Below are 21,101 nucleotides of genomic sequence, written 5' to 3' on the forward strand. Positions count from 1 at the left end.
GCCCAATAAAACGCAAATTTTGGGACCATTGTCACCGGATCAGGATGAGACTCGCAAGACCTAAGGAAACAACCAGGGGCAATTATCGTTTTACACAATTGATCTTCTTCTTCTCTTTAATGAGTCTCACCAACACAGGCCCAAATTTTCTCTACCCCCACTATCATTACGGAGGGGTAGAATTTTTACGCAAACCAAGAAGAAGGGAACCAATGGAAATAATTGGCACAGCCCATTTTTCCTCATTGAAGGAAAGGCTTTTTCCAATTTTTCACCAGCAAAAACACGCAACGTCAGTCTTTAAAAAGTCTTCTTCCCGGTTGTACCTCTGGTCTCGTCCGAGTTGGAGCTGGAGAGTTCGTCTATCCAAAACATCATCGTGGAACTACGTTACCTCGACCTTAACGAAACCAACCCGGCTGAAAAAACTTGTATAAGAAAATGTATAAGTTCTTGTACGTGTTCATTAATCAACTTGTACATTTTCTTGTACATGTTCAAGTAATGTTCTTGAACAAGTTCAGCATCCGGAATTGAGACATGTTCTCACTTTATGCATCACTTCAATCGCTTTCATCAGAACTTTCTCCCGAGGCATCGTAAAATTCTGATGATTCAAAAATCATTAAATTTTATTTTTTACAATATTTTTTTAATTGAATTTTTCATAGAAAAAATAATTTTATTAACAATGAATATTTTTAATATGAGCTTTTTAGTTACGTTTTTCAAGTAACACAAAAAACACAAAATAAAAGATAGAAAAAAAGGTTAAGTGGATATTAAAGAATAAAAGAAATTTAAAGCTCAAAAAATGCAGAAAAATAAAATATATAACGCGACTGAATAAAAGGTGAAGAAAAGAGAATGAAGTAAAATGAAAATATTTTCAGGAATCTCCACAGAAAATAAACTCCTGAATGTTTCCTGGGAATATTTTCAAGAGGGTTTGAATTTTCATTCCGTCTTATTGAAACCTAATTATTTAAAAATCACCATCATCAGATGAATCATCATATTCAATGTTGTCGTTCGATGAGATGGACTCTGTGAAATTTTCATTTTCACTCAAATTAACATTTTGCTCTTCGTGATCATTATTAATATCAATGGAACGCGCATCATTATCATCATAATCTTGAAAATGATCAGCGTCATTAATTTAAAAAAAAATTATAATTATTATAATTATTAAATTGATTCATAAAATTAGTGTTATTAAAAATTGTTTATACTGATTCCCATCTCGAAAAATATACACAAGCACAGCAAAGTCATAAATAACATTTATTTAAAAAATTATTATTTTTAAATGTAATATATAATTTTTTGACTTAAAAAAAATTTAATTAGTATTTTTTTAATTAAAATAAATTAGTAGAAAATTTTATTATTTAGAATATTTATTATAATTACAGTTTGCGAATCGTTCGAATAATTTGAATCGTCAGAATTGTTCGAATTGTTGTCAGAAGGTAATTCTCTCAATGCAGCAACAATTCTTCTTTGTTGTCTAGTAGAATATTGTTCTAAATTTCCTACATTTCGTTCCATAATTGTTAAAACGAAAAGAAATTATTTCTCATGCTTGACTTTAAAAATGTCAAAATTACGTAAAATAACTAACAGGAAAAAGAAAAAAACAAATTAATGTTTTAAGAAACAAGTTTCGATTACTTATGGCTTTATCGAACAGCTGATTGTCATTTATTTATTCGTACATAGTTACGTACATAGTTACGAATAAACATTTTTGAAAAAGTTGCACTTTTCCTAAAAGTTTTTTCAAAAATATGTTCGTCCTCTTGAAATGGGTAAATCCGAAGGAAATTACGATTATTGAGGAAACGGAAGATTTAAAAATGAGTAACGAAGGTGACGTAGTTAACGTAAAGTATGGAAAAACATTTTACGATGCAGTATTGATGAAACGCAGCGGTGAGTAAAAATGTTTATTTATAAACAAAATTTTCAACAAATTATTATGTTTCCCTTAATCGTTTAAAATTATGAATTAGCTAAAAAAATTTTTGAAATGAATAATGTGTTTTAAAGTCATATCGGATAAAGATTTATTTTTAAGGTTAGTTTATGAAAAATATTTTTCTAAACCCTAAATAACTTTTTTAAAATTTTATTTCGGTCGAAAGAAAATTTATATTCATTTTTCAGAAAAAATTAAAAAATAACCTTTTTTTTAATTCTAGAAGACAAACAATTTTTGCAAAAAATTGACGTGTCAATTGAGGGAACAATAATTGACAAAAGGAACAATTTGAAGAAAAAAGTTTTCATTTAATCCAAATGACATTTTCTTAAATCAAATAAACTTTTTCTTCAGAAACAGTGAAAGCAGATCAGCAAATCATCAAAGGCCTGAAAGATGACAAAGAAAAGAAAAAAGATAATGAAAAAAAGGTGATAGGAGGGAAAAAGGATGCTAATAAGATGAAGGACGCCGGAAAGAAGAATGATGACGAAAAGAAGATTAATGTTGGAAAAAAGGATAATGCAGAAAAGAAATAAGATGTTGGAAAGAAGAAAAATGATCAATAGAAGAAGGATGATGAAAAGAAGGATGTTGAAAAGAAGGATGTTGAAAAAAAGGATGTTGGAAAGAAGAAAAATGATCAAAAGAAGAAGGATGAAGAAAAGAAGAAGGATGAAGAAAAGAAGAATGTTGAAAAAAAGGATGTTGGAAAGAAGGATGTTGGAAAGAAGAAAAACGATCAGAAGAAGAAGGATGATGAAAAGAAGGATGTTGAAAAAAGGATGTTGGAAAGAACAAAAATGATCGAAAGAAGAAGGATGTTGAAAAAAAGGATGTTGGAAAGAACAAAAATGATCAAAAAAGAAGGATGATGAAAAGAAGAACGATATTAGAAAAAATAAAAATGATGAAAAGAAGGATGTTGAAAAGAAAAAGGATATTGGAAAGAAGGAGGATGCAGAAAAGAAAAAGGATGCTGGAAAAAAGGAGGATCCTACGCCTTCAGGTAAAAATTCCTCATTTATAAAATATATATTTTACATGCTTTAAAATTATATATATAGTATCCAATTAAGCTGTTCCAATAAAATCAAAACGCACAATGATGGTGACGCGAAAGCATCCCTCAAATAATCATCCCAAGAAAGTTGAAGGTTTTTATTATTATTTTTTAATAAAATTGTTATAATTATTTTTTTATTATTTATTTCTTTTTATTTATTATTTTATTATTATTTTTAATTTTATTGATTTGTTTCAATAAAATAGACCTCTTTTTTTCTTGTACATGTTATTTACATTATTTACAATTGTTAAAATTTTATTTATAGTTTCCAAACCAGTCGATCAATTAAAACTCGTCTCCGGAAATGGAAAAAACTCACGAAAGAGGGTAGCAAGTGAAATGGATCACGATCTCGATTTCGGGCTTCAGCTCGAGCAAGATAGTAAGTAATTCAAATGAAGCGAAAAAATGTTTATTATTTATTAATTATTAATATTATTATTATTTATTATCCTTTTTTAATGATTTTTTCAGCAATTTAGACATCATTTTATCATTTTTTTCCAAAAATTTTTTTTAATCAAAAAAATTTTTTAATAGAAAAATTTAAGGTTATATATATATAATAAAATCGTATTCCTTACGTCAAGACAAATCGATCGGTTTATATAAAAAATAGTTTTAATTTAAATTTAAAAAATTAATGAATGTTAAAAAATAAAAAATTCACATTTTGGTTATAAAATTTTGTGATTATTTAAATTTAAATTTATAGATGAAATAATTGTATTCCTTGCATGAAAACGAATCGATTTTTGTATTTGTATTGTATTGTAAAAATTTTGTATTTATTTAAATTCAAGTTTAAATATAAAATAATTGTGTTCCTTTCATTGAAACGAATCGATATAATTGTAAATAATATAGAGGGATTCCACGGGTAAAAAGAACAGTTGTCGGTGACAAGTTATCGATTTGGCTCAAATTTTTTAGGCGTATTCTACCTCTAAAAATACTTAACTAGCCAAAATTTCAAGCCCCTATCTCATAAAGAACACTCACAATCGTAAATTTCGTGAAAAGTGACATCTTTCAAAATGAAGATTGAAAAATCCATTTCTTCTCGAAAAAATGTTAATTTTGGTCAAAAAAAAAATTGGAAAGATACTAGTCGATGGGAAATTTTCAAAAGAATCCAATGCCGTTGGAATTTTTGACCTATTTTTAAACGCATGTGCAGTAGATTAAAAAAACTGATTTTTTTAAAAAAATTCATAACTCAAAATGACCTATTTCGATTTGGCTCTAATTTTCAGGAAAGACAGCTGAAAAGCTATACTTTAAAATGGTTATACCTAAAATTTGCATATTTTGAGTTTTTAACCATTTTTATGCAAAATAGTGAGCTAATTCAAATTTTTTCAAGGTTTCTTTACAGTATTTGCTTTTTGTGCGCATGCGCAGTTATATAGACAAAAACTAAGCCCAAATTCAAAATCCTCGAAAAATTTCCAATCAGTTATCTACATTAACACTTCATTTTTATTTATTCTAAACAAATTTTAACAGAAAAAACAAATACAAGTTATAATTAAGAGCATTGCAAATATGAGAGTGTTTAAAAAAATTATCTTTTGCGTTTACTTCTTGAATTTGCCCTTGATTATCATTTATTTTTATTATTATATAATAATAAAAATAAATTTGCCCTTGATTATTTAAAAATAGGTCAAAAATTCCAACGGCATTGGATTCTTTGGAAAATTTCCCATCGACTAGTATCTTTCCAATTTTTTTTTGACCAAAATTAACATTTTTTCGAGAAGAAATGGATTTTTCAATCTTCATTTTGAAAGATGTCACTTTTCACGAAATTTACGATTGTGAGTGTTCTTTATGAGATAGGGGCTTGAAATTTTGGCTAGTTGAGTATTTTTAGAGGTAGAATACGCCTAAAAAATTTGAGCCAAATCGATAACTTGTCACCGACAACTGTTCGTATTACCAGTGGAATCCCTCTATATTATTTTTCATTAATATTTAGAAATTTCGGCTAAAATGTGAATTTTTGATTTTTTAACTTCCATTAATTCTTTAAATTTAACTTAAATGTATAGGTACTCAAATGTTTATATTATTATATTATTTTTGTATGTTTATTTCAATGTTAATGCTTTCTCCACGAGGAAACACATTTTTTTGCTGATCGTAAAGAGGAGGCAAAATGTTCATGTAATGAACATCTGAATTTACAACTTGTTTTTCCTGTATTTTTCCCGTAAAAATAAATTTGTATACTACTAAATATGAACTGTCTGGGTTGAATATTGTGTGCGCTAGGGAGAATAAACCATTTTTTTTGAAATTTTTTATTAAATTAAAAATATGTAAGTGTGCCAAATTTGAGCTATTTATGTCAAAAGATGTGGCCGTTAGGGAGGGGGGGGGTTCCTTAGTCATTTTTCGTAAAAATTCATGGTTTTTCCTTGACAACGCTATGATAATCAATTCCAATCAGGTTTTCTATATAATACAAATGTGTACCAAATTTCAGCCCTCCAGATAAATTCGTGTGGCCGCTAGGGGGGGGGGTACACGATTTAAAAAAACCGATATTAATAGGGTTCCGAACCGAGTACGGAACCCTAAAAATTAATCTTTAATCGACAATATTGCGCCATTTTGATTTTATTAAAATCTACATCAAAAGTCAGACATTTTATGCATTATTTGTACTTAGCCAAGATATTTTAGAAGGGTACATTGTCCAAAAATATTTTAAAGTAAAATAAAACCTTGAAAATTCATGTATTTTATTAAATAATTAGGGTAAATGCACTAATTGCGGCGAGATTCGAGTCAAAACACCTTTGAAATAGAAAATTCGACATTTCTATTGTATAAACTCAATTTAAGACTTATTAAACTTAAAGCTTATGTTATTAAGATATTAAAAAAAAATTTTAACTCTATAAAAATCGATTATTTAAACAAATATGAGAAATTAAAACTAATACCGTAATTTTCTATTGCGGCGAGTTTGTATCAGTTTCGGTGTATCAATTTCGGTGACCAAAATTACGTGTATTTTTTTTTTTTTTTTTTTTTTTTTTTTTGCTTAGGGACTATTGGGAAAATCTGTATACAGATACCTTGGCTTCCGCATGCCAAGGTTATGTGGGGTTGGTAAAAAAAAAGGAGAACAATAAACAAAATAAGCTGGCGAACTACTACCAGCCCCGACCCACTAATGGAAATCTTAAAAATGTTTCAATTGCGGCGCGGAAAAAATTTGATCTCAAATAATTAAATTAATAATTGTTTAAATGTGCATCTTTATAAGTATTTGTATCAAAAAAAGATTGAAATAATTTTTTTTAATCATTTGGCAACAGTTATATTAAATATAATAGTAATAATAGTTATTTTTTATGAACGCGCCGTAATTGGTGCACTCGCCGTAATTAGTACACTTACCCTATCTGTAATTTGTTTATTTTTTAATTTACGGATTTTTCTGATGCACCATTTGAAAGAGCGGTTCCTGGGCCAGAAGAAATATATGTTGCCAATGTTTTATATTGCATTTTGTTAGTTTGAATATTGCCAAACTTTAAGTTAAATTTTTGTGCACTTGGTCCATAAAGGGTTAAGAAAAAATAATATTTTGACACTGAATTTGAAAAAAATAACTCGGTTTGTATTTTATTAATCGAAAAAACAAAAGTTTATTTAAAAAATTAATTTACAGTTTTCTTAATTTTAGTTCGATTATGAAATAAAGTGAATGTGTCGATAGTTGACTCATTGAAGACTGGAAGTATTTTTCTGTAGTTAAGAAATTCGGAAATATAAAAATAGAGAAAAGAGTGAAATTCAGTGAACGATAATTTCGAATCAATGTTTCCTTATTAAAATTTGAATTTTAATTTATTTTTCAATTTTAAAATTGTGAACCGCTGGTAATTCATTGATATTCAAATTATCAAAGTTCAGTGGTACTTTTTCATTTTTTTTACTAGATGTTTCCAGGTTTTTTCCCTCTTTTAATATTTTATCATTGATTATAAAATTCTCTGGTGAATTTAGTATTAACTGAAACAACAAAAAGAGTTAATAATTTGTATATAGATTCTGCTGTCCTGTGTTTTTTAAATGCTTTTACCTTCAGATTCTTCTGATACGTCTCTTTACGTTTAATCGAATAAACACATCGAATAAAGAAGTATATAAAAACAATTCCCTCTACCAGAGCGGCTATGATACAAATTATATCAAAATATCCTTCGTAATAATATCGATATATCCAATTCGATAAGTAAAAAATACTTCTGTATGAAACCATACAAAACAAATAAACTAACAATGCTCCATCAAATTCTCCTTTTTTTATTATAAACATTAATTGTGGAATTAAAGACACTGATTCTAAGTAAGTGCTGAAAGTCCATAGGATTTCTATAGCTGAAAATTCATGATTAACTAAAAGAGCTAGCATCATAACTGGGGTCAGGATGTACTCTATCCTGAAACAAAAACAAGTTTTTAAATATAATAGCATATTTATTTTCTAATGCAAATTAGTGTATTAAAAAAATTCAACCAGAATATATAAGAAAAACATTTGTATAAATTACTAAATATTATCATATCCAAAGAACTAAAAATAAAATCAGGAATCTTACGTTTTCTGATTTTATTTTTAGTAGGGATATTGGATACACCATTTTAAATTTTGAAAATCTAATGTCAAATTCGTAATCCAACCTCGAAAACACCCTGATAGAGATTTTTAAAAGATTTTTATTTCACTAAAACTCAAAAATTCATAAAATTTTAAATTTTATCATCTTTGAGGTATTATATTTTGTTTTTAAAAATGTAAAAATATTTGTTCAATTACAAATTCAACAGTAGTGGTTAAGGATAAATAATAATAATTAAACATATATACCTGCATGTATCATGTTCACGTTCAAATGTCTTTTTGTAGACAATATAAATTAATATAAGCGTAAAATAGCTGATTAATGAAAACAATATTTTCATAGAAGTATTATAAGTAGAAACAAAGTAAGTAAATAGATCCAAATATCGAGTAGTACATTGCAGAGCAAGTAAAATTTGAGTTTTGCCACTTATACCTGCAAAATAAAAAAATTATTCAATAATTTTTCAAAATAATGCACAATTTTTTCTTCTAATTTGATAAAGATCAAACTCAACATTTAAATCCATGTATTAGATTTTTCAAAAATACGTTATTGATATGCTTTTTCAATTAGGACGAAGATTAACCGTTAGCTGACACACTGGGGTAAAAATGTTTTAATATTGTTTTGCTTAAAATGTGAAAATAGTTCATTCTGTTTAATTACATTAACTGTTTAATTTCAAGTTTCAATTTAGACAGACATTCCATTTTTTTTATTTTATCTAAAACATATATTTAATTTTTATGAATTATTTTAAGAAGAAATCGCAATTTTTTTCTTTATATTTTTTCAATATTATGCAGAGCATTCAAATTATTATAACATAACTTGCAATTTTTCCCAGTATAATAATATTGTTTTAAATTATTATTTAAATGAAAGAAATTCTAAATTCATCAAAATTGACGAACTCTGCATGAAATACACTTAATAATTTTGGATTTCAGATTTGTCAATTTTGATACATTTACAATTTTTGTATATTTATTTTGAGGTATGAAAAAATTTAAATAAAGAATAATTTATCATTTCTTTTGATATTGAAATGGAGTCGACCTTGAGTTATTGCATACAGAATATTTTTAATGTAATCTCTGAAAACCACTTACAAAATTTTTATTTAAAAATATTTGTCTATCTTTTGGAATATCATTTTATCTCACTGTGGGGTCAGTTTGATTCCAGTGTAGCAGTAGACGGTTAAATTATAAAATGATAATTTTTTGTAAAAAAAAATAAATATTAAGAATCTTTAAAAAATTTTACCTGTACAACTTCGTGTTTTAATAATTTTAATTAAAAGTAAAACAACTGCAAATAGGCGCAATTGATCGCCGGTTAAACGAAGAATATTCATTGTATGTTGGACTGAATGATTATTTTCAAGACCTTAAAAGAAAATCGACTTTAGATAGTTTCAAATAATATTATATACTGCAATCAAATTCATACGCCAGTTAGTGTAAATAAAACTCTTATCGTCACAATGTTATGATTGACTATATGTATATTTGTAGATATAAAAGCAGACATTTTCCATACCAATAAACTTGCTGTGATTATAATACGTTAATATGGATTTTTTTCTTAAAGTATAATCATTTTTATGTCAGCAGGATTTAATATTAAAAACTTAGATTAAATCTATTATAATTATTAATACTTTGTTATTTCCATAATACTAATCCGGTAGGAAGAGAGGATAAAAGAAAGATTGAAAGTTTGCAAAAATTATGTCTGTTAAATTCAAAACGCATCTTTATAAGAAAAAGCAAATTATAAATTGGTGAGTATTTTTTTTTAATAAATATAAAAATTATCGAAATCCGCTTTATCATTAGGCGAAGGGGATCTATGTAACCTCAACTTTGTGATAAGTATATATGAGAAAAGAGAATTTTCCAAAAATTCGTCGTCGGCTTGAGTCACAGTCGATATATACAGTCGGGAATTTTCAAATTAATAAATAATTATCTATATATTATATGCAAATTTGTTGGAATTGTGGCCATTGGTCTTATTATTAAAAATATGTATAATTACATGATTTTTTGTTGTAATATAAAAACACTTTCAAATTTTTTTTTATCTTACCCATATGGGTCTTAAAGTATACGATTTAAAATTTGCTTCATTTTTTTCATTTCGTAATTACATAAAAAATGAAATAATAGAAATTATATTTTCACTATACAATAAGTTCTTTTCAAAAATAAATAATTATTATTGTCTAACTGCGAAAAACAATTTAATTTCTAGACACCATTTTTTGCGGCCAGGGAAAAATGGATATTCCGTAAGCGGACGCAGGTTTATGCCTTGTTAGATGGACGCAAGATTGTTATATAAAAAATTGGAGAGTTTTCACAAGTTGTGTAGAAAATACTAATCTTAAAAAAAAAGACAAGAGAAAATTTTTTTGAGGAGGTGAGTGTTACGTATGAATTTCGTAACTTCTTATTAATAAATTATTAACATTATTAATAATTCATTAATACAATACTTTAAAAAGAGGGACACAAATATGCAACTCAAGCAAATAACACTTTATAAACATTACAAGAAATGCCTTTGGAATCTCTGAGCGATGTCCAAATAATTATATATTAAATATTAACTTTCAATCAATAACCTAAATTATAAAGAAGACCTATTTAAATTCATGATAAAATTGAGAAACTAAGTGAACTAAATTAACTCAAGTAACAAAGGATGGCGCAATAAAGATTGCTGCATCCAAAGTATGTCAGTACAGAAAGAACGGGAATACTACCCCAATATTGCAAGGTTGCAATAAAGAACATTGGCAACAATAAGTTACCAAATAAAACATACTTTTTCCCACCAAAGATCAGCTCAATAAAACCAGTAGACACAGGGAGTGTCAGTTAGTTAGGAGTCGAGTGAGCTCAGAGTGGAGCTTGGAGTTTGTGAGAGTTTTGAGTTGGAGTTTTGAGTCTCTGAGTTGAGAGACTTTTTGAAACAAACCTCTAGTTCGAGGTTGTTTCCATTTGGAGTTTTATTGAGTTTTATCTGAGTTTGATTTTTGAGTTGAGATTATTTAAAGTATTTATTTTTGAATTGAGATTTTTGACAAAAAGAGTATTTAATATTGAATTGTGAATTGATTTAAGAATATTGAGTTTTACAAAGAATTGATAATTGAAGTAGTTGAATAAAGAGAACCTGATTTTTGAGTTTGATTTAAAGAGTATATAAAGGAGTTTCTTTTGAGATCACTTAGTTTTGAGATTTAGAGTGAAAATAAATAGTAATTGAGTTTATGTTTTCTATTGAGTTTTGTTTACCATTAATTGATTGAGTTAAAGAGAATACTAAATAATTGTAATAAGTTGAAGAATTGAATTGAGACACGAGGAATTCCAAAAGGTAAATATACGTAAGAGTTCAGAGACTCTTGACACAATACACACACAACATTATTACACATACATACATTCACACGTAAATTGTATTAGAATACAGAATACTATAATATTGTATCATTTGAGCTATTACACAATATATATTTATATACTATTAATTAAATATTTGTTTGATCTTTTATTTAAATCATTCCTAACCAATTGTTCTGATTAATATGGATTCTCAACCAACTCACTGAATAATAGTGAGGTAAGGAAGGGATCCACTACCTTTTACAATATAATTTGTCCGAAGGGCAACGTGTGTTAAAGTACCAAAGTCTTTTAGAGTTTTAGAAAATATCAATCTTTGATTGATATTGAATAATTTTCTAATTTCCAAAATTCATCTTTAACAGTGAGTGTTTATGTCCCACACGTGTGGGACAATAAATAAAATAATAATAAAATTTGATTCATTTTTAAAAAACGTTTTGTGATAAAAAAGTATTGAATTTTCCAGATGATAGAATTCATTTTTCAAAAATCCTTTTGATTGAAAAGTATAAGAATTTTAGTGGATGAATTTGATTCATTTTAAAAAAAATTCTTTTGATAGAAAAGTATTAAATTTTACAGATATGATAGAATTTGATTGATTTTGCAAAAAATTTTTTGATTGCAAAGTATAAGAATTTTAGTGGATAGGATTTGATTGAATTTCAATGTAATCCTTTTGATAGATAAGTATTACATCTTTAAGCAGATAGAATTTGATTGATTTTTTATAAAATTCTATTGATAGAAAAGTATTAAATTTTACAGATGATAGAATTTGATTCGTTTTTCAAAAATCCTTTTTATTAAAAAGTATAAGAATTTTTAGTGTATAGAATTATATTGAATTTTGATACAAAAACTTTGATAGAAAAGTATTGCAATTTCATTTTGTATTAATTTTGATAGATACTTTTTCAAAATGTATGATAGAGATGGATTGGAATTTTATCTTCTTATTGAAAACGATTGAAATTTCACAATTTGATTAAAATTGATTGAAATTTCAATTCTTGACATATAGAAAGTCTATCAAATCCTATGCTTTTTGTTTGTGTCGATGTTTAAATGTCCACATGAAAAGAATATTTACACGAAACTTTGAAGAAATATTACACTGTAAATATTCACGTGCAATGTTCAGTTAATGTTGTGTCAATATTCACCTATTGGGATCTGAAATCATAGGGAATTATGGGGAAACTGACCTCGTTGCGTCAGCCATCTTGATTTATTATCTCTTTCTTCTACATATATTTTAAAAAGGATGAAACGAGAAATGGCTGACACAACGAGGTCGTCACCAGATGGCGTATCGCAGTATTTCAGATCCCAATACTTATTATATTAGTAAATGAAAATTTTATAACTAGGCGAAAATGTAATTTCAATATTGACACAACATTGACTGAACATTGCACGTAAATATTTATGTGTAATATTTCCTCAAAGTTTCGTGTGAATATTCTTTTCATGTGAACATTTAAACATCGACACAAACTTGTATGAACCTTGCCACTAAAGTTTCCTAACCTCGCCATGTGAGGTTCTGTCAAGTTACAGGGAATTTTGGGTGCTGTGTGGGGTGATTAACATATGGAATTATTAACATTTCTGGTGTTATCAAATTATAAGTTACAGTTTAAATACTTCTTTATAGGTTAAAAGGCGCATTCTCTTAAATGAATAAGTGGAATTGGTGAACAAAACATTACAAGAGAATAATGCATCTATTATATTCATGAAGCTTCACTCCCGGAGGACGATGCGTTTGAACTGGAAAATGAAGCTACACTCCCAACACAGAAAAAAACTGAACTCAGAATGAGCCGTATAGGCGGCTCATTTTGATGTGCAACAAAAATGAACCAGGTTGGTGGCGCCACTGTCTATGTCGTTTAGCATTGGCTCATTTTGATTTGCAACAAAAATGAGACTAGGTTTTTTCTGTGAAAGGGCGAGGCGTTTCAACTGGAAAACGAAGCTGCATTCCTGGAGAACGAAGATTTCTTAACAGAAGAAGAAACTGCACTACCTAAAAACCAAACGTTTTTACCGGAAAAAGTTCCATTTTCTCAGAATAAAGCATCATTTTAAGATCAACGCGTAAACTGTAATGTTTTTCCACCAATACAAAAAATGCGAGAGGAAGACCAAAACATTCATTAACAACACCAATAGGTCTTCAAAAAAAAAAAAAATAAATAAAATCGATACAAAAAAATGTGATATTATTTTTTTCGCAAACGAATACAAGAAGACAAAATAAAATTATTAAGTCCCGGAAGAAATTGTTGAAAAATCCCTACATGGAAATAAAACTGATGAGGAATTTGTTGAAATAATATCAGAAAGATTAAGTTTTGCACCATTATTAATGAAGATGTTGATGCTATGCAGCAAGTAAAAAGCAGCACGAAAAATCTAATAATAAAAACATCTGGTGTGATTCTTTCTTAGAGCGGATTCACCAGGTGTGCGTAAATTTAAAGAAATCACAAAAGACTGTAAACTGGTTTTGTTCAGATTGTTTCACATAAATGAAAGATTATTTTTTGATGGAAAATTTAAATCAGTCTGCTGTGCGAATTATTCTAGATAATTATAAAGATGTAAAGGTAAATAAATAACATTTTTAAATACAATTACTCAGTGAATAGATAATAATTTAATATGTGTTTTTAGATCCATTTTGAAGAAAAAGAACTTCATTTTTCTGGTTTTAATCACAGAAACAGTGAATGACCTTATTTTCTTAGTAGAGAAATTAGATGAATTGCATGAAGTGCCCTCGACCAAGGTTATTATAATCTTTCTTCTCATATAACACACGAAGTAAGAATAAGGAGTCTGCACTCCATGCGTGGATTGGAGGAAAAATGTCCCCAAATCTGGTAAAAGTATTCCGGAAAATTAGAATAGTCGGAGGTGGCGTTCGTAACGGAAAAATCCTTAAACTATTGATTTCCCTAATGAAAGTCGTCTGCTATTTTTCAAAAGTATATTATAAAATCATATAATTCCATATTTTTTAAAAATTAAGTAATTGAATAAATAGTAAATATTAAATATGAAATATTATTTGTATTTTAAAAGTCATTTACAAATTAATTAATTTTATTAATTTTAATGAAGTTCTTTAAAAATTCACTAACTTTAAACTTCTTTTTAATACACATTCTTTAACAAACAATTATTGTTTTTTTTGTTTCTACAGTAATCTGTATCTATTTAATTGTAAAAAAAGTTTCCATTAAAATCTCTTAAAATTGAATTAATTCGATCTAAAAATCTTGCGATATGACTTTTACCAGATTTGGGGACATTTTTCCTCCAATCCACGCATGGAGTGCAGACTCTTTATTCTTACTTCGTGATATAACATTAATTAAAGCGATTTTTGTGTTATTTAAGCCATTATTAATTTCTACGGGGTGAAAATTGCATTGGTTTTGCAAAGAAAAAAAAGCCAGGTACCTCAGGTCCACAACGCACCGAAATCGCAGTAAGAAAGATTTAAAGGAAAAGAAAGTTTAAAAGTCGAGAATACCAAATTAAATACAAATTTGAAAATTAAAATTGAAGCCAATAAGCGTCTTGTTAAAAAAGTAAATTTAAAAACAATATTTTATATTATTAATAATTATGTACAACTGGTTTGTAATTATTTCATGTAAAACAAAATTATTTTCAGGGTAAAAAATGAAAGATCGTCTGGAATTATTACGAAAAACAATGTGCTGAAATTGTGGAGGATAGTTTGGTAAAAGCAATAGGAAAACTATCCGCAAATGAACAATTGGCATGAGATTGGAATGAGATACAGTCGCCAGTGGGTTATAAATGTATTCTTTCCAGAATAAAAAGCACCTCAGAAAGAAGAAGGTGCTTGCATTGCCTTCATTTCGAACACTTCATAGATGCATGAAGCGAATGAAAAGCGCTTTACGGCTTTCAAAGTTAACGTTTTCGAAGCATTAAAATTGAAACAGAGAAAATAAATTTCAAAGACAGAAACGGTAACTAGAATTGTTTTAACAGTCTTTTTTTATTAGAAACATAAATATTCTGTTTTGAAAGAATATAATAATAAACTTTAATAAAATACTGTATCGCTATTATTATAGGAGCTATTCTTATCGATGAAATGAAGTTATCGAAAGGCGTTAGCGTACAAGCCTGTCGAAGAAAATCTCACAAACGCAGAGAATCGAACTTACAACATGACGAACGCAAACCGAATATCTAAGCCTCTATCTAGACTAACCTGAGATCGTAAAAACAGAATACGGTTTTATGAAAATAGAAGATCTTGTTGAGGCGTATTTGATTTTAACGCTTCTGTTACACGCCAAATTACTATTGTGTAACTAATTTGAGGAAAGCTTGTTAGGATGAAAAAGTAACGTGAAACAAATTTTTAATATTAACAATGATGTATTTATTTTAATTGTATAGATATTGATCTGTTTATAAACTTCACTTATTTGTTATGTATGTATGTAAAATTCGCGACGGAGTTTTCAACAAGAAGTTTGGTTTGAATTTAAATATTTCATCTTGTACATTCAATCGCCGTGGTAGAGGAAATTTTGGAAAATATTTAGAAAGGGAAAAAAGAAGTGTTTTTATCATATTAGAGAATTTTGATTGGTTTTTAAACATTCTATTGAAATTTGAAGGGAAGGTAGAGTGGAGGTAGGAAGATGCTTGGTAGATGGTCATCTGACTGCACGTAGCCTTGGGGTAATTACTACATTTGCTAAAATTTGGTTTTTATGAATTGTGTCCCTTTTTTATGATATGGTCCAACTTATCGTATTGGTACCCGGATTAAGATATAAAGTGTGCAAGTTTATTGTCATAATCCCTTGCTTCATTCAAACTTTCTTAAAAATACATATTTTCAAACTTTCTTAATTTTTACAATCTCCAACTATTAGATTTAAAAACATCTGCAGATCTATTGTTACGCCGTAACAGATTTTATAACTTTTTTTCAATTTTATCAACATACTTTGTTGATGATTATTATTATTATTATTAATATATAAAAAATTTAAAATTATTACAATTTTTAAAAATTAATAAATAAAGTTATAATAGGTATAAATAATTACATTGATCAAAAAACATATTTTAAGTCAAATTATCAAAGATTAATGTACATACATAATAATTATATATTAATGTATATAATAATTATATATAATTAATTATCATGTATTTATTTATCTTATCACAAATTACTTTTCATTTTTATTCACTTTAAGGGGTCTACCCACTTTAGACGCGCTAAAATGAAAGTTGTTTTCAAGAATTTTTCTGATAGGTTTATATTATAAATATTGACATATAAGGTGTTAGACTAAAGAAATACACTACCGAAATACATGAAAAAATTTTTGTTATTTGTTTTTGTAAATTTTATATGCCTGAATATGGTAGTTGAAAAAAAATCCCACAAAAAATTTTTTTTCCGCACTGTTGATGAAATCTCGGAAACGGCTCCACCGATCCTTACCAAACTTTTACTACATATTCTTTGGGACCATAGCTCTTGTGTATATCAAGGGATTTTAAAAATTTTGATTTTAAATATTTTTTTGGGCCCAAAACGGTAAAAAAACAACGTTTTTTTTACATTTTTTTCGAAAAATGTCTGCCATTTTGTCAATTTTGCATAAAAAAAAATCGTATGATATGCACAATAGCTATCAACATGCTGAATCTAATACCGTTTGAATTTTTTGTTTCAAACCATCCGTGTCAAAAATTTCATCAACAGCGCACTACAATTTTTTTTAAACATATTTTTCAACATGTATTTTTAAATAAAAAAATTAATTGAAAAAAATCAAAAATATTTTTTTTTGCACTTCGAAAGTGTATTTATTATGTGCAATACCTCGCATATCAATATTTGTAATATAAATCTAAAAAACAATATATGAAAATAGCTTTTTTCAGTCTGTCTGAAATGGGTAGACCCCTTAAAAAATCAATTTTCAAAAACTAATTTAAAGGTTAAAAAACAAGTATTTTTATAAAACAGAAGTTGACTTTCTTAATATCGATTTATTTGTTGTATTTGATTTATAAAAATTCTTGTTTTTTAACCTTCAAATTCGTTTTTGAAAGTTGATTTTTTAAAGTAAATAAAAATAAAATGTATAGATCGTTCTCCATCATCAAATTTTGATAAGATGAATAAAGAAGACTTAACATTAATTTTAAGATCAAAATGGGACTTTTTCATTTATCGCCTGCATATAAGTATTCAAAATCAGATAAAATCCTGAATAATTCAATATTCAAGGTACAATATTTCTCATATTTCTACATTTTTAAATTAAAATGTCTGCATATCATATATGAAAGTACATTAAAAGTACTTACTATTTGGTAGTAATAAATATTTTATAAACTGTCCTAGAAAATGTGATTTAAATATGACAAATTTTGATATTTTACAGGTAAGTTTGAATAATTAATTTTTAACCAGTATTTTGACCTTTTTAAACAATAATCGATTAATATTGATAAATTAGACTATATTAAACAAATATCAATCAGAAAAATTTTACTATCTAAGCTATTTGTGTTCTTACTCAGTTTTTTTTATTATTGCTAGTCTCTTTTACATATATGATGGATTTCACGTCTAAAATCCAGGAAAAATAAAAATTTTATCCAAGCTATCCCCAATTTTTTTTTATATGTTGTCCTATTCCTATACTTTGTATATTTATTACACTTAAACGAAAAGGTAAAAAATAATTTCTGAACATGATTCTTTCAGATTTTTTGATAATATTTCGATTGTTTATTTAATGTTAAAGTTGGAAAAATTTTTTTTCTCCTTAGAAACAGCGTAACTTTTTAGAGAAGGCGATTATTACGTCAACAAAGGCGACAAATTTTAATGCATTAACCTAGAAACATATTCTGATAGTTAATAAAAAAAGTTTTTTAAAAACCGTTCATAATTGTAATAATAGCCTTTTCTAAAAAGTTACGCTGTTTTTAAAGATGACAAAAAAAATTTTCCAACTTTAACATTAAATAAACAATTGAAAAACATTTTTTTTCAAAAAAAAAAATCAGTGGCGTTATGCAGAATTTTATCATCTTTAAAACAAGGTCAAGAACGTCAACATCGGTTAAAATTTGTAGGCTCTATGTTAATTTGTCTACAGCCGTGTTTTTCGTTCCACTGCGCGAGACAGTGTGGCTTCACGTTGACTTATCCAGCGACTTTCAATATTTAATTTCTCGGAAACAAAAAAAAAAACGATTTTTTGAAAATTAAGTATTTTGTGGGAATAAAATCTCAGCTTTCCTATAAAAATAAAATAAAAAACGAGCCCAAAGATGAAAAAAATCAAAATTTATTTTTAATTTAAAAAAATTTTGGTCCAATTTTTTTTTTCAAAATGGATTACACCAATCGAAAGATTATCAAAAAATCTAAAAGAATCATGTTCAGAATATATTTTTTATCTTTTTGTTTAAGTATAATAAATAAACAAAGCATAGCGTGTCATCTAAAAATTCAAAATTTTTGATCTCCCCCTACTACTAATTTTTCGTAAAATTCAAAAATATTTGTCTGCTAAATTACTAACGTATAGGACAAGTCATAAAAAAATTGGAGATAGCTTCGATAAAATTTTTATTTTGCCTGAACTTTTGACGTGAAATCCATCATATTCTTCTCTGACGGGCGAAATAAACTATTCTTATCTTATTTTGCCAGCTAGTCTGCGAAATAGCTGAATTTCAATTAATTAAAGACTTATAAGATCATAATTATTTATTTGAATATAAGATTTTACTCATATGTTTCATGTTATTTCAAATTGTAATCTTCATACTTACAAGTCGCAAAACCAAGGTTTTCAATTTAAAATTCAAAGTTATACACAGTTATAGAGTAGAGGTAAAGAAAATTCATTAAATTTCCAAGTAAACTTTGACGCTCATATTTGGTAAAATTGCAACTCTTTTGCGAACGTCTAAACTATCTTTCATTTTTTGCTCTGTTTTTTTAATGTAAACCCCCATTAATTTGAAGGTCAAAGTCTTTTATTAAAATTTTTTGTCAAATGCGTAAAATCAATTTTCAAGTTGTCATTCACATATTTTTTCACACAGAACTACAAAATCAGGTTAAAAATTATCGGAAAACTGTAACAAACATTTCCAATAATTATACAAATGCAAATATTTTATTAATATTTGCAGACAGTAAACAAAACCTAAAACTTTGTTTACCTTGTGTTATCATATTTCTGACTCACACTCTCTTAGTTGGTAAGAGAGAGACAAGTATATTACTGTCGCACATGCGCACTATTTTGAAATTTCATTCCGCTTTTGCCCAAATACTCTCTCTACAATCTTTTCTACGCGAATTTTAAATCTATAAATTCGCGCGCCAACACTACAAATCTTTACCGGATCATGGCGAAATATACATAACTTACGTGTATAAAGCCAACGCATGCGTACTCCGCATGAAACCCAAACATCATCATTCCGCTTTTGTGATCATGGCAGGTTGGTTTCCATTGTCCCCACTCGCCATTTGTCTTAGGGTACGGTCACACTATTTCATGTATGCACTGTGCACAGAAATGGGTAAAGGCGCTTGTACACCTGACAATTTCTGATATTCGGAATTTGTCAGAAATTTCACTAACTTTGATTTGCTTTGCTCATAGAGAATTTCGAAATTTCTCAATCTTTTGGAAAAAAACTTTCAGTTGAGTTAAATAATATTATCTTATTTGCAATAATTTCGTAAAAAATTTTAACATTTTAAATGTGCTTTCGTTATCAATTTAGAAGAGAAATACTAATATAATTTAAATTTTATCAAAGCATCGATAATTAATTTTTGCCAATATCAGAACTTTTGAAAATTCGAAACAAGCAGATTTAAGGCTTTACATATGTCATATACGTAAAAAACTCTATGTTATTTACCTGAGGTATTTTACATACGCAACCCTGAATACGTGTATATTACACGTAAAATACCTTGTATTATACTCGAGGTTTTCTACGTACCCATATCTGATTTACATCTTTGGTAAAAAAAATTTTTATTTTGCATTTTTCGAAATACACAAACCTGATTGGTTGTTCACAATCTGATTGATAATGGACAATTAATCAGATTTTTGCATTTCGGAAAATCAAAGGAAAAAAATTTTTTTACCAAAGGTATAAATGCTCCATGAAAAAAATTTTCTCTACACTATTCAAGCCAGATATGAAATACTATTGTATATATTTTCAAATTTTAAGGCGCTAGGATAATTCTAGTATGAGGGTACGGTCACACTATCTCATGCATGCACTGTGCATGCATGTAGAAACATTTGGCCGGTCACACTTCAACGAAATCTAGTGAATGTTTAGTAACTTTCTAGTTACAACCGAAATTTTTGGAAAATTACTAGAAAGTTACTAAACATTCACTAGATTTCGTTGAAGTGTGACCGGCCAAATGTTTCTGCATGCATGCACAGTGCATGCATGAGATAGTGTGACCGTACCCTAACGCGAGTGAGTGCTTAGTGGTGGCGCATAGAAGCTTCCGTAGATATTGGCAAAAATCGCAAAAATTAATTATCGATGCTGTGATAATATTGAAATATTATTAGTATTTCTCTACTAAATTGAGAACGGAAGCACATTTAAAATGTTAAAATTTTTTACAAAATTATTGCAAATAAGATAATATTATTTGACTCAACTGAAAGTTCTCAATTGATCAATATTTAAATAGTTTATTTATTAATTAATACTTATTTATCAGCAACAAACCAGAAAGTAAATAACAAAAAGAGGTTATGTTGCCATTGATGCAGCCACTGAACTATATACATAGAGTTATTATAAATAGAGTGGGGAAGGTATAAGAGCCACAGTAAGTGGCGATGAGACGCCCGAAGAGA

The 21,101-nt window shown here is 27.5% G+C and overlaps 2 protein-coding genes and 1 long non-coding RNA gene across 11 annotated transcripts; 2 read left to right on the forward strand and 1 right to left on the reverse strand.

The window, feature by feature from the left end:
- The first annotated feature begins 1,793 nt into the window (after positions 1–1,793).
- LOC127287924 (cylicin-1-like) lies at positions 1,794–2,862 on the forward strand. Its single transcript, XM_051315077.1, has 3 exons — positions 1,794–1,938; positions 2,342–2,493; positions 2,557–2,862. Exons 1-3 carry the CDS (start codon positions 1,794–1,796, stop codon positions 2,860–2,862), a joined length of 603 nt encoding a protein of 200 aa, XP_051171034.1.
- A 3,831-nt stretch (positions 2,863–6,693) lies between these two features.
- Positions 6,694–19,656, reverse strand: LOC127287871 (ER lumen protein-retaining receptor 2-like). 4 transcript variants are annotated; one of them, XM_051315010.1, is made up of 5 exons: positions 19,623–19,656; positions 8,978–9,100; positions 7,951–8,140; positions 7,162–7,522; positions 6,694–7,091 (listed from the first exon to the last, which is right to left on the reverse strand). In XM_051315010.1, the coding sequence occupies exons 1-5, from the start codon at positions 19,639–19,641 to the stop codon at positions 6,927–6,929; spliced, it is 858 nt and encodes a 285-aa protein (XP_051170967.1). In that variant the 5' UTR covers positions 19,642–19,656; the 3' UTR covers positions 6,694–6,926. The 4 variants fall into 4 exon arrangements, with proteins under 4 accessions (XP_051170967.1, XP_051170968.1, XP_051170969.1 ...); XM_051315011.1 differs by lacking the exon at positions 19,623–19,656 and adding an exon at positions 19,411–19,438; XM_051315012.1 differs by lacking the exon at positions 19,623–19,656 and adding an exon at positions 19,015–19,404.
- On the forward strand, positions 9,107–16,048 carry LOC127287873 (uncharacterized). Of its 6 annotated transcripts, XR_007843951.1 has the most exons (6): positions 9,107–9,303; positions 9,405–9,497; positions 9,971–13,751; positions 13,819–14,741; positions 14,828–15,152; positions 15,261–16,048. It is a non-coding gene; the product is annotated as an uncharacterized LOC127287873 (long non-coding RNA). The 6 variants fall into 6 exon arrangements; XR_007843949.1 differs by having other exon boundaries at positions 9,107–13,005; positions 13,090–13,751; XR_007843947.1 differs by having other exon boundaries at positions 9,107–10,138; positions 12,794–13,751.
- Positions 19,657–21,101: the final 1,445 nt, after the last annotated feature.

The sequence above is a fragment of the Leptopilina boulardi genome, unplaced genomic scaffold, assembly GCF_019393585.1.
Source record: "Leptopilina boulardi isolate dan_hultmark-lab unplaced genomic scaffold, ZJU_Lbou_2.1 LbouV2_377, whole genome shotgun sequence".
Classification (NCBI taxonomy): Eukaryota; Metazoa; Arthropoda; class Insecta; order Hymenoptera; family Figitidae; genus Leptopilina; species Leptopilina boulardi.